This window comes from Dysidea avara, chromosome 11, assembly GCF_963678975.1.
Source record: "Dysidea avara chromosome 11, odDysAvar1.4, whole genome shotgun sequence".
Classification (NCBI taxonomy): Eukaryota; Metazoa; Porifera; class Demospongiae; order Dictyoceratida; family Dysideidae; genus Dysidea; species Dysidea avara.
In genome coordinates, this window is record NC_089282.1 from 21,258,079 (window position 1) to 21,271,419 (window position 13,341).

The 13,341-nt window shown below is 38.1% G+C and overlaps 3 protein-coding genes across 3 annotated transcripts; 1 reads left to right on the top strand and 2 right to left on the bottom strand.

Moving 5' to 3' along the window:
* Positions 1 to 269: 269 nt before the first annotated feature.
* On the bottom strand, positions 270 to 4,084 carry LOC136238551 (uncharacterized). Its single transcript, XM_066029104.1, has 8 exons — positions 3,744 to 4,084; positions 1,910 to 2,801; positions 1,629 to 1,861; positions 1,460 to 1,573; positions 1,270 to 1,407; positions 992 to 1,222; positions 752 to 938; positions 270 to 698 (listed from the first exon to the last, which is right to left on the bottom strand). The coding sequence occupies exons 1-8, from the start codon at positions 4,038 to 4,040 to the stop codon at positions 361 to 363; spliced, it is 2,430 nt and encodes an 809-aa protein (XP_065885176.1). The 5' UTR covers positions 4,041 to 4,084; the 3' UTR covers positions 270 to 360.
* Positions 4,085 to 4,132: 48 nt separating this feature from the next.
* On the bottom strand, positions 4,133 to 9,944 carry LOC136238559 (DNA-directed RNA polymerases I and III subunit RPAC2-like). The gene is made up of 3 exons (XM_066029113.1): positions 9,754 to 9,944; positions 4,280 to 4,436; positions 4,133 to 4,226 (listed from the first exon to the last, which is right to left on the bottom strand). Exons 1-3 carry the CDS (start codon positions 9,879 to 9,881, stop codon positions 4,209 to 4,211), a joined length of 303 nt encoding a protein of 100 aa, XP_065885185.1. The 5' UTR covers positions 9,882 to 9,944; the 3' UTR covers positions 4,133 to 4,208.
* On the top strand, positions 9,695 to 11,621 carry LOC136238556 (vesicle-associated membrane protein 7-like). The gene is made up of 8 exons (XM_066029111.1): positions 9,695 to 10,098; positions 10,158 to 10,215; positions 10,266 to 10,315; positions 10,362 to 10,437; positions 10,489 to 10,585; positions 11,129 to 11,208; positions 11,265 to 11,381; positions 11,428 to 11,621. Exons 1-8 carry the CDS (start codon positions 9,935 to 9,937, stop codon positions 11,488 to 11,490), a joined length of 705 nt encoding a protein of 234 aa, XP_065885183.1. The 5' UTR covers positions 9,695 to 9,934; the 3' UTR covers positions 11,491 to 11,621.
* Positions 11,622 to 13,341: the final 1,720 nt, after the last annotated feature.

Sequence of the window (13,341 nt, forward strand, 5' to 3'; positions counted from 1 at the left end):
GCAGCCCTGTAACACTATTTAAATTTTCTGTTACGTTTAGACATGTTCCATTCAGTGTATGTAATTAAGAGATATATTTTGTCACTTGACTCTTCCAGAAGATAAGCAAGCATAGGAAAAACTAATGAATGTTTTACTGCACTAGCAACCGAATTGTTTACATGTTGTTCAGGAGGTCAAATTGCAATGGCAAGGTGATCAACAATAGTTGCAATAGCATTCTAGAACACGAGACAGATTTTCAATGGCATAATAGTGACTACTGGATCTCTATGATATAACAGCTTAATATCAAAAAGAAAATCATTGTGCAGTATTGCAAAACATGTGCAATAAAGTAATAATGTAGCAGTTAAAATTTTAGCATGATAATGGTTGAGCAGAGCTTAGAGCATCTTTAGCTGAAGGTCGTCTCTTCCAGTCAAACGTCAACAAACTGTTGACTAAAGCAGTGAACCCACTTGGTAGAGGATGCGCCTGTATAGCTCCTCTGCAACGAGTGTACATCAACTGGGGTAGATCATTCTCAGTGTAGCCAAGAGGGTCTATTGCGGTGAATGGGTTAACATGTCCACACATCTCAAAGGCCAACACTCCAGCAGCCCACACATCAGCTCGTGAGAAATTGATTGGTTTACCTATGCGAGGACTGCGCCACTCCGGACTCTGATGTGGCTTGTTACCAGGTAATTTCATACCTATAATTGTGATCTCCACAACAAAATAATTTTATAAATGACTAAACACTAACCATGTTGGAATGTCAATGTCATGTTAGGCGGAAGCTTTATTGCTGACCCAAAATCGCACAGCTTCAGGTTCCCATCTTTTGATAGCAGAATATTTTTAAGCTTCATATCACAATGCACAATATGGCAACCATCAAGGTAAGCTAGAGCTGACAGTAATTGGGTAAACCACTTTAGAACATTGCTGTTCTGTAACATGAAGCATATATGCATACCGTAAACATGATGAGTGGTGGTCTGACCTTGGGACCTTGATGTTCAAAGAGATCTTTAATATGTTCCTCCATATCAAGGGTGTGAAAATCCATCACCATGAACAGGGATATTGACCTAGTCTTTGCTGAAACATTTTTCATTCCAGCCACCAAATTTGGGTCCATTCTGTCATAGAAGAAAGCGTGCAACTGTAAAATGTTTGGATGAGGTAGTAACTGGCTTAGGATCTCGTACTCATTTTTGAATTCCTCACGAGCCTAAAGTGTATCGTGTAAACAGTGTGCTCTACATGTGTAATTCTAACCTTTGTCACAGTGGACATTTCCTGGTAGTAATTGGTCAATACCTTTATAGCATACATCTTGCTGGTATCTGTGAGCTCTACACGCTCACACTTAGCCTTCACCACAACACCTTCATCACCTTCATTAAGTAAGTTGATCTATAAAACACAGACAACAGTGTAGATGTACAAATTTAGCATAATAACGCACGTATCTGAAATCTTCTCTGGTGCATGAAAATAGAATGCGGGTATCTCTCAATGTTTCCTCTAGTTCTTTCTCTCGAGCAGATGGCTGCTGTGCATCCACACTGGTTGTACGTTGCTAAACATCAATTCAATACAACATGTATAAAATATATTACACACCCCACACATACCCTTGGAACAGGTTTAGGAGCTGTGTTTCTGCCACTCAACTCAGCATTCCTTGCTTGTACCTCTAACCTCCTAACTTCAACATTGAGTGATTCAATCTTCTGATTCTTCTCAGTAAGGGACCTCTGCAGTTCCTCTATCTGAGCAGATTGCTGACACCTCATGTCTTCCAACTCTTCAACATTCTTTTCAGCCATTTGAGCTCGCCGCTCAATTTTGGTAATGTTGGTGTCATCTAAACAAAATAAAAGTTTTGCACATGAAATTATTAGAGTTACTGTACCAGCTGAAAGGTTGTTGGATTGGTGAACAGTGCCAAAGTATGATGATCGGTTTCTGGTCCTCTGTGCAGCATCCAGAACATGTTTCAAAGCTTGTATCATACTGTTACGATCAGGGTAATCTTTCACTCTCAGCTGTGCTTGAGATAGCAAACTCTTGAGCTCATGCAGTTCAGCTCTCTGGAGGTCAATATTCCTAATTCGTCCAGCAACACTTTGCAGCATATCGTGATCCATATTGTCAAAGTTTTCTTTTGATGGAGTTGGCATCGTTGGACGTGTTGCATAAGCAGTAGCAGCAGACGGATTCTGCATATTCATACGCAACTCTGGAACACCTTCCTTCAAAGCTGCTATTAGATCGCTGCGCTCAGGAAGGCCAGTTGGGTTTAGCTCAAGCTTCTTCATCACTTCTTTGATATCTTTAATTGGAGCCTTTTTAAGATCCATGGAAAGTAACTGTGCAATATATTCTGGTCGTTTTCTACGCCGTTCTTCTATGGCAGCTCTCCTTGACTCTTCTATCTCTCTTTCTTGTTGCCTTTTACGGTCTTCCTCTTCCTGTTTTTGTCTTTCTCTTTCCTCTTCTCGACGCTTCATTGCTTCTTGTGCTTCTCTTGCTCTGCATTGTTCAGCTGTTTCTTGAGCTCTTGCTTCTTTGTTTCTCATAGCAGCAGCCAGCCCAGACGCTAGACGTTCTGCTAGATCATCTGCTACCCTAAGACGTGCACGCCTCTCTAAGCATTCTTCAAAATCTCGCCGGAGTTTACCAGTTTCAAATGCATTTCTGACTTCCAAACTTCCTTCGTATCGGCGAATCTCACCACGATCTTCCAAGAATGACACAATGAGGAAAGAAGGTGTGTACTGTACTCCACCCAGCTCCTGGCGTAACTAAATGAAATAGAACACAATGAAAATGGCTACAACAATGTATAACATTAAGCTATCAGTGGCTACAGTCCTGGCTATACATTGTCTCTGGTTCCCAAAAATAACCAAGTGTTCATATCCTTTTCTCTTTTGTTGACATAAATAGTATAGCTACACTGTGTCAGTCCCTTTATGAGCCCAATATATTTATACGTCTACAATAAGTATACTGGTCCCGTCACCCACCCAAACTACATAAACAGTTGCACAATCAGACCTGATCTTTCTTTCGCTAAGTTTCAATATTAGTTTTAACTAGGAAATTCCATGCTAACCAACTGATGCATGCTAGTGACATTCAGTCAAGTGCTACTACTCATACGTCACACACACAAATCACTTGGCAACAGCACACTAGCTTATACAGATGGTTACGTATACAGAGCAACCTGTTATTCAGGACATTTGAAAATGAGGACACCTGCATAATCTGGATACTTGGTAATGGTCCAAAAGTATATTCCACAGCATGTAAACTAAGCATGACCAGGACACCTTTGGTGGTCCTAAAGTGTCCTTAATGCACAGGTTTCACTGTATTACAAATACATAATTATGCTGATCTAATCGAATTTCTATACTTCACCAGACCCTTACGATTTGCGAAGCAGCAGGTAGTGTAGACTACATCACAGTTCCCTCTTTATGACAGGCAGGATAATCATAAACATACAATGGACATTATACTGTTTGCCCCTCCCAGTGCATAGTTCATTGATTGCATCAGGCGCCGTGGTTAGTGTTGAACTCGCATTAACACGCCCTAAATTGCACCTGTAAAACATTTCACTTGCCTTGGCTATTGTGCACAAGTAACACAAAATGAGTATGTACCATATCGATTACCCAGCTTATTCTGATACCCACAACTTTATCAATGCCAGAACGCGACTGTTTGCATACCTGGTCGTGCGTGCTGAAGGGTCCAATTGGTGCTCGCAAGAAAATCGCCTGTCTATTAAAATTTCTCGCTAGTCTGAGGATGGCGGCACGTATCGGTCTCTGGTTTTCATCAGCTGTAGTGAACTCCACTCCAACTACCATATGTTCGTCAGTGCATCTCTTAAAAACCTCCTGCCATACGCGGTTGGTGTCAGGAGGGAGCACAAAGAAATTGTCTGGCCTGTCTTCAGGTACTGACTGACGCGCGGCAGCACTAGCCAACGCGTCTACCAACAACAACTCAAACAACCTGTCCATTTTACTAGGAATTCGACACGGGGAATACCCTTGTTGCGTATGATCTGCGCCCCCAATTGCGGGGCCAGCGTCAAAACGTTCACGTGCATATCTTAAAAACCACACCAACAGTAATATTGAAAACCATTGACATCATTGTGTATACATTAAAAGTGAAATTGTTATCATCTAAGTGTCAACTTCCTTCTAAAGAAACAAAACTAAAATATTATTATTGAACAGTGTTCTAGTAATTGTACCTGGAACACATCCACAATGTGGTCACACATGCTGCTCAAGTCTTCCAAGCCTTTCTGAAGGATGTCTATTGCTGGGGCACCTTTGGTTTGGATCCTGAAGTTGATACAATGTTTTGATGGGTGTGGAACGTTATATGTACAGAGAGTAACATCAGGACTGCAATAGACAACAAAAATATCTTCAAAAAAATAAATGCACTCACACGTGGACTACACATAACACACACTAAAAATACTTTGTATTCATGCCATGTTTATATTGAACCGAGAGAGAGAGAGAGAGAGTGCTAACTTGTCTCATAAACAAGTCCCTATTCCTCAGAGGTGGGATTGATGTATTCATAGAAAAAGACAATAAAATAGCCTTTCTCGCAACTATGTCACACGTCACCCAGTGCTACAGAACACTCTCATCAACCATCATTTGAAATGACCCAGTAAATAAAAAACTTCAAACAGACATTTGTTCAGACCCAGATTGCTCAGCAGGTTCATGCTCAACCTATAAGTGATGCTATACAATGCGACAGGAAATTTCAGAAGGAGAAGTTGACAAATCCACATTTTATCAACTTTGAGGAATAAATATTCAGTGTTGGGCAAGTTACTTTGTAAAAGTAACTAGTTACATATTACATATTACTTGCAACTGAACTATTTAGTTACAGTTACATATTACCCATAAAATAAAGTAACTGTAATAATATTACATATTATCAAGAGTACATAATAATAATTATGTACTCTTGATATTATATTACTTTGTGTTCACAGCCTTAAGCTGTCACGTGTGAAACTACCACCTTATCACGTGACATGATTGCATTGTTGGACAATGTGCAAATCTTGGTTATAAGTAAGAAGCGGGTGAATAAGCTTCATTCAGTAGGCCTCGTTACTTCGTTGTGGCTAGGCGTTACTCAGAGGATAACTAACGAGATTGGTAACTTCGTTACTTGGAGTAATAATATTATGTAATATTAGGCTCGTTACAGTAACTATATTACTTAGGTAACGCGTTACATTTGTAAGTAAAGTAACTTGCATTATATTACCTGTTTTTATAGCGTATTTCGTTATATTACTTTGTTACCACAAAAGTAATAATATTACGTAACGCGTTACATAAGTAACGCGTTACATAAGTAACGCGTTACTCCCAACACTGTAAATATTGGCAAAAATCAAAAAATCACAGATCTAAACTCCCACTTCAAAAGTACTTAACTTAGACAAATTAAACATTAACAGATTCAATCATCAAATTGGTCAAAATTTCCTGACATACATGTGCAACGGTAACAGAATTACAAACACAAGAAATAGGAGAGTGAGGTATGTGCAGTAATCTTGGTTTACAAGAACAAATAGTTGTACTTAAAATTTATGGATGAGCTTTTATAGCGCTGTGTATAGCAAGCACAATAAGAGCAATGATATAAAAATCTTAGAGCACAGATTTTCTAATAGCAAAAATGATAAACGCAGCTGACCCAAAAGGATCCACGAAAAAAACAACATATTTCAGCAACACAAACATTTTGGAGGGACAAAACATGCAAGTTTCACTGTTTTAAACTTATTCACAAAAATTACTACTCTCAGAATAACAGGTTCTCGATGTTTTATGCATCCTTGTAAACAAAATCTCCACAGATATTTCCTAGCAACAGTAGAATAGAACCACATGTATTCTTACATGAACTAGTGATATACTTTTACTAGTTCAAATTTTGGAGAAAATATCATGAAATCCTTAGCGTATTAATCACTGATGTTGAAAGTCTAAAAAGCATGAATATACTGACATGTGGTAATATGACCCCCAGACAACTAGCAGTTACAGCTATAAAATTTTGCATGTCCATCAAATGCTTGAGTAATGCTCTATATAGACTTTCCCACCATTCATACAGTTTAGCTGCATTTTGAGTTATCACACAGTGGTGGGTGATGGTGGGAGACAACTAGGCTTCAAATGGACAAGTTCACTGATGCAAAGCCAATCAGCAACCTGACAAGGGAACCTTGTGGGCCAAAATCTCATAAAACACGCTTTTCACATGTTCGGTGCTGTAACAGCTAGTCTGTTAAGGGAATTATTGTAACTAGCTAGACATGAGTTAGAAACAAGCCAACAGAAATCCTGCAAGTCTAGTGAGAAAATTCATAGTCTGATAGTGCAGCAACTTATGTGCTAGGAATATTTTTAAATTTTGTGTTTGTGCCTAACATAGTCAAATTACAAAATATAGTCACAAATATTGGCATCAAATGCCGCTCTGTTCATGTGTATTATAAGAAAGATAAGACAGTAATAAAACCATTAGTTGCACATGCACAAACAACTGGTAGTACTGCTGAGTACTGGTGCTAGTACTAGTACTGGTAAGTGGTGAATACACCTGACACTTAATTCTTGGTTGGTATCAGAGGTACACAAATTTCACAAGCCAAATACACTCAATTGATTTGTACATACTCAAATAACATACAACAATCAGCCAATTTCTGGTCAATATACAATATTGATTGGTTAATTTTATTGTTGTCCAGACTACTGTTGGAGAGCAGCCTTACAGATGCAGTAATATTTAATTAAGCTGTTTGTTTATGGTTTGTGGCCCCACAAGCTTTACCACAAGCCAAAACAGTGAGGTTTGATCAGCTATGAATGTGCAATATGTTACCTTTGACTTGTGGGATGTATGAAGTTTCATTTAAAGACTGTTGTACTGAGTCCTAGTACTGACTAGAAACAGTGTGTTATATTATTTTATGACATGGTTACATTAATTTTGGCATGACTATAGCATCTTGAGTACTGAAAGCTTAACACTGGGTAACAGTACATTTTTATGTTTTGGCAGGACAAAATCTGTGTTGTACTGGCAGTTTGACAGTACACTCAAAAAATTACCGGGAGTTCTGTATATAGAGAGGAGGTTGATAACATGACACCACATATCTCAATTGTGATCTGTGTACTCTAGTGTGCAGCCCGCGCTGTATGAAGTATAGTCAAAATATGGTCAGCAGGTTAACTTTTTGAACAACAGCATGTGACATATGTATGTTCATTTTTAAGGGTGTAGATGACCAGGCCTATTTTTGTACCACACATTAATAGCATGTCACTTTCTCTACTGGTTATCACTGAAATTCGAGTAGACAGACCAATAAAAAAGACCAGGTATAGGTACCATGGAAAAAGTTGGAAAATTAAGGATTTAAATTTGTACTTTAAGTGTTGATCCTCCACTTTTTATTGTTACAATCCCTAATAGGTTTTTACTCACATGCTTATTTGTTAACCTAACATATATAATTTACTGCATCAAAGGAAAGAATGGTGCCAAAATGCTCACAATATGCTGCTATGCAATTTTTATTTAGTGAAATTTTCTCGACCAACTGATGCTTTCAGACAAGCATAACTCAATAAAGGCTAAGACTACGTGCTTGATTTTTTCATTGTTAGATGTCACTTCAGCCTGAGTACTCATACGACAACATAACCAACACTACCAAGGCACCATGAAGATAAAAGTTAGTTATAGTTTCTGCAACAACTCTTCTACTACTGTGAATCAGAAAAAATTTACCGCTAAAAATTTTTTTGTCGCTGGCTATATCGACGAAAATAAAATGACGAATTATTTTAACTGTACGAATAATTTGCGCATAAAAAATATTAACGTTAGGTATTTAATCAATTTTTTTGTTGATTATGCCAGTGACAAAAATTTGCTGCGTCAAAATTTTAATAGACGAAAAGTTTCTATGCCAAAATTTTCCTGATTTACGATATACAGTTCTACTGTATATGATGCTGTGATAGGTACATAGAATCTTATAAATTGCATCTGGGACAGTAGTTGGGGGTGGGGAAAAGTGTTTCAACCAGAGGAGGTTGGACACGCACTAAAACAAATGACACAAATCTTTTGAGGCCTAGGAGAGAAATATCACTATGTGAAACATCATTGTTCCATTTATAGAATATGTACATGACAAGTGAAGTTGGGTAGGTATAAACAGTGGACCTGGCCCTGGACCTGGGGACCCGCTGAAATCCAACTGTTCTTGGACTTTTATACACTTCACAATATTCTATACTTGTACCAAGAGTTCATAATATAAAAAGAGGAGAGTGTCCTACTTCAGTATAGCCTGTATAAAGGCGTATCTCAAAGTAATACAGTAAAACTTTGATTACTTTAGGATATCATGTCAACACATAAAGTGTTAAGGAGCGTTGACAATGTCATCAGTGGGCTGCTTATTGAAGCCATAACTACAACAATCATTGAAACTTAATGCTGAGTACATCCCTGACCAACTAGCACACTGAAAGTGACTATAGGTATTGCATCATAACTTTGAGATTCGCATTTGTACAGGCTATACTGCAGTAGGACACTCTTCTCTCTTTTTATATTATGAACTCTTGTTGTACTAGGTACCTATGCAAGTAGTTTTGCATGGCCTTTCCACTTTTTCCTGCCATGGTGTCTCACACAATGTTTACACCAACTAGAAATTATAATTAGTGCCTCTGAAAATGTGTCTGAAGCTGACTGCATTTATAGGCCACTCGCCTGCTACACAATGAGTACACTAGTCTATTATGTCACCCAGAAACATTGTGCAAACAAGTATTCGGAAATATAGATTACTAGCTATGCTGAGCTAAACAAGTTCCAGCAGCTTGACAACAAGACTTCATACATGGTGGTGCATTGCACAATGCTTCTAAACTACTCTAGTAGCCAGGCAGCATATTAATAGACTAGTATGCTCATTGTGCAGCAGGAGAGTGTCCTATAGCTTCAAACACTTTTTCTGAGGCACCTATAATTCTAATTGGTGTAAACATCATGTGAGACACCGTGACGGGAAAAGTGGATTGGCCATGCAAGACTACTTGCAGAGGTACCAGTACAATAGTGAAGTGCATAAAATTCCAAGAAGAATTGGATCCCCACGGGTCCCCTGGTCCTTGGTCCCCTGTTTATACCTACCCAGTGAAGTTGCATAAACCAAACCACTTTCGCCAGTGCTCCTTGAATGATTTAAATATCTAACGAATCCCAGTTTTGCATTGTGACTGTATTGAGGGTCACATGAAGTACCCAATAAAACAATGCAATTACCATATGATGGGGAATTTAAACTTGTACTTTTAGGGGTGCTTATGGGCATCCGACTAATTAACAAATTTAACTGATTCATCAACATTTTTTTGTTATACAGTAAGGGTAATATATTTAGGTGGCACATAGAGTGCATCCAACCTCCCCTGGGTTTCAGCTCCATAGACAGGTGCTTATTAAATTACACCATTGCGTCTTAAATTCGGGCATTGTTCTTCTTTAGACCAAAAACACCCTTGACTACAGCTAGCACTAATAATAGACATGATATATGGTTTAGTACTAAGTATTTATGGCACAATTATTCGACTGGCTTACTTCTGAGAAATCACCCCTCTTAGAGCGTTTCCCAGTGTGTGGTCTTCCCCGTGAAATACAAACACTGCATTTGACCCATCAGCTGAACATGACGCAATTTCAACTTCTTTATCTCCCGGGCCGCTCATTGAGCATCGCCAAGATTCACCTATTTATGGTGCGCTACATTTAGAATTATTCCATGGCTGGTGACAATGAAGGGATTTTGTATTGCTCGGTGACTGAAGGCGATCGAGTGCTGTCACAATATTCTTCGACAAACGGAAATTTTAAGGAATTCGGTCGCAAAGTATTAGAAAAGGCGGGGTCGCAAGATTGTGACAAAGCGACTTACGCCAGCGGCAAGTAAGGAAATTAAAGCATCCAAAAATGAACGATGTGTATTTATCTGTCTGTTTATACAGCTACATGCTGCACTATATGCGAGATGGAGAGATAGTGTATATTTGTATCACAGATGATGTGAGCATATTCTCAAGCTGTTTATACATAATACATGTTGGTTGTAATAGGAGTTTGAGAGATCTAGGGCATTTCTGTTTTTATCAGACATCAGACGACGGTAAGCATAATGTGTTTCCATATGTATAAAACCTGTTCGTAAACAGGTTTGTCCACCGTTGTAAACAAGCAAAACTTATGGAGAGCAAGGATAACTTTGCAGATATAATTTCAGAGCAAATGGTACAGTAAGAATATTACGTTAACATGATAGTATAGTATGATGTGACTTAGGAATATTATTCAAAACGATATCACCCTCAGTTAGAGTCGGCTAGTGTCTACGCACGTCAGTTGAGTGAACTAGCTGACATTGAAGTTCATGACATGGGTATGACTTCTATGTGCAATGGAACCCCTCAGAAAGGATATCCCTTATTTTGGACGCCTCAAAAACCAGTGCATGGTCCTAACTTTATTAGTGTACACGACACATGTTTTAGATAGGACACCTTTACAAGCAGGTTACTGGTTGATTTATTGTTTAGTCAGTATAGCTTGCTTTTTCGTGGTCCCGTGTACACATTTTCAACCCCGGAAATTTAAGCTACTGATCTATGGTCCCATTTGTATACATGTAGATTCCTGGAGCCAGGATATTTACTCAGGTTAATCATCATCCATTTGGTCCTGTTTTGTAATAGTGCGTGTACATTTAGACCCCACATTAGGGGGTACACACAGGGCAGGCACCAGTGTTTGTACTACACATAGCTACTGTAAATGCTAGAGTGCACAATAAGAAAAGAACATAATTGAGAGATACTTCTCCATTTGTATTAGTGTCCGCATTCAGTGTGCTCCCCAGGGTGTCCTGAATTTGGGATTCCATGCATTGTACTATACTAGAGTGATTAGTGTTTGGTTGTATTAGGATCAATGTATGGAGAACATGATCACGTCAGGTTACTACCACTACCACCGATAGCATCAACGAATTTTGACTTCGAAGATGTCAGTTGTAATGATATAAAATAATACAGTGGTTACCGCTTGATGTATATTTATAGAGTCAGTCTGTTACAAGCAGTGGGGCTTTTATTCCTGTTAATTCACAAGGGGGTTTCCCCTGTAAAAGAAACCAGCAAACATTAATATTGTGTTTATTAGTATTGTTGACCATACTGGTAGGTCAAAGTTAATAGTTGAAAGTTTCTAATAATTTTGTCACAGGTGGTTGCTTTTTTTGCTACTGTTGGAATTTGTAAAGGATTCAATTATAAAGAATGCAGATAGCAGCTGCTTTAAATTTTATTTCATTTTTTAATTTGTTTTTTTTATTTTAACAACGCAACATATTGACACAAACCACACAATTTTTTATCATGATATCATTACCAATATCAGGAACCTCCTAAGAAATGTTGGGACTTTCCTGTTGTCCTTAATAAAGACTATAGGTCACAAGTAAGGTTGCTTTATATAATCTAGCATGTGCAAGCAACATACAGCAGTGTGTAATAAGAAAGACCAGTTATTATTCTTTTTGGCTTGCTGTATCATGATCAATCCGTATATAACTGTATAGTGGCTTTTGGAAGATGATCTGTTTCTGAACCAGTTGATCTCCAGTCCTTAACACGAATTCATCCACGTAGTACTAATTTTCACGTAGGCAGTGATGTACTAACCTTATCGTAAATGGCAACTGAAATCAATCCATAAACAGATTTATAAAAGATGAACAAACTAGATTGATAAAAAAATTTGAAAAGGATTGTTAAAAAGCATCCAAACTCGCTGGGGTGGTAATGTAAACCTATTTTTAACTCTTCTATTGAGGCAAAATAGGGATGTGGTTTACATTACTACCCCAGCAATCCCTTCATGTTTGGTGGCTTTTTTTAGCAAACCCTATATATTCCCCTTTCATTGCTAACTCACAATAAGGTTAATATAATCTGATGTTAGCATATCACAACTTGTCCACAAGTGGTTTAGTATGTATCTGCAATAGTGAGAGGTACCTTGGTAAATCTGTTTCATTTCAAAGAAGTTTCCTCCTTCAGAGATAACAATGTATGCATGGAGTCTGACCTGTTTGGACCAATAACTTCATCTGTACATACTATATAAAGATATTATTTTTCTAGATTTGGAGACCATGTTCCTACTATACAGTAGAGCCCTCCATTGTAGGAGGTTTAACCAAATGGTATACTTCATTTCCTAGGTATCTTGCTGTGGTCATGATAGACCATTCAACCATGTGTTATTGAAAGAGTAAACATAATAGCTGGTATGCCATGTTTATTTTATAAAGTTTAACAGCAAGGGAAAGCTCTACATATGAAATATGGATAGGTATATGTACATGTACAAACTGAAAAAGCATGTAATCAGAAAGGTTTATGATATAATGTATGGCTGCATTGTATAATAGCCCATCAAGTGACTATTGTCAATACTCCATCCAGAATGGTGGGCACAGCCAGAAATCATTGTAGCTATGTCTAATTAAGTAACTGTGCATGGGAGTGTATGCTCAATATAACACCAAACTGCACAATCGTGAGGTTTGTGTGCCTTAGTTTGTAATCGTGTTGCTAGTGAGTAGGGTATCAGTATCAATGCATGGATCACAAGAATAGTGGTGATCAGATCATCCATGCAGTAGATGGGATATACCAGGAATGGTCAAAATGGGGGGAATGATATCATATGGTTGTGGTAGATCATCACTTTGTCAAGGTCAGTATATATATTCTAATAAGGCAATCACTTATTCTAATAAAATTTTTGCTTATCTTGTGTGTGCATTTAGAAGCTCTTAATCATTCCATGGTAAGAAACCTGTTTCAACATCTCTATAGAGCCACTGCATGCATGTACGTGTCTGGCTTTTGCTAACTTGATTATTACTTTCTGACATTCTGATACATCCAGCCCATGGCCAGTGGTTATTCTTAGGCGGTGATAGGTAGAAATTCGTTCTCTAACATTGTGAGTCACACCTGCTTTGCACCAATTGAAAAGGTCACTTTTAAAATAAAACAGCAGATCTGCATATACATAAGTGTGTCCTATGGTGTATATATTGGGACAATTTTGGTATCCTGGATATCCTTTTTTGCTTGCATTTAGTGC

Coding starts and splice junctions, on each gene's coding strand:
- LOC136238551 (XM_066029104.1), bottom strand. CDS start 4,040: ATGGACAGGTTGTTTGAGTTGTTGTTGGTAGACGCGTTGGCTAGTGCT. Junction 2,802..3,743: donor CCTTCAGCACGCACGACCAG/GTATGCAAACAG, acceptor TATTTCATTTAG/TTACGCCAGGAGCTGGGTGG. Junction 1,862..1,909: donor ATCCAACAACCTTTCAGCTG/GTACAGTAACTC, acceptor TATTTTGTTTAG/ATGACACCAACATTACCAAA.
- LOC136238559 (XM_066029113.1), bottom strand. CDS start 9,881: ATGAGCGGCCCGGGAGATAAAGAAGTTGAAATTGCGTCATGTTCAGCT. Junction 4,437..9,753: donor AGAGGGGTGATTTCTCAGAA/GTAAGCCAGTCG, acceptor TGTCTATTGCAG/TCCTGATGTTACTCTCTGTA.
- LOC136238556 (XM_066029111.1), top strand. CDS start 9,935: ATGGCTGGTGACAATGAAGGGATTTTGTATTGCTCGGTGACTGAAGGC. Junction 10,438..10,488: donor ATATAATTTCAGAGCAAATG/GTACAGTAAGAA, acceptor GATGTGACTTAG/GAATATTATTCAAAACGATA. Junction 10,586..11,128: donor CATTGAAGTTCATGACATGG/GTATGACTTCTA, acceptor TGGTTGTATTAG/GATCAATGTATGGAGAACAT.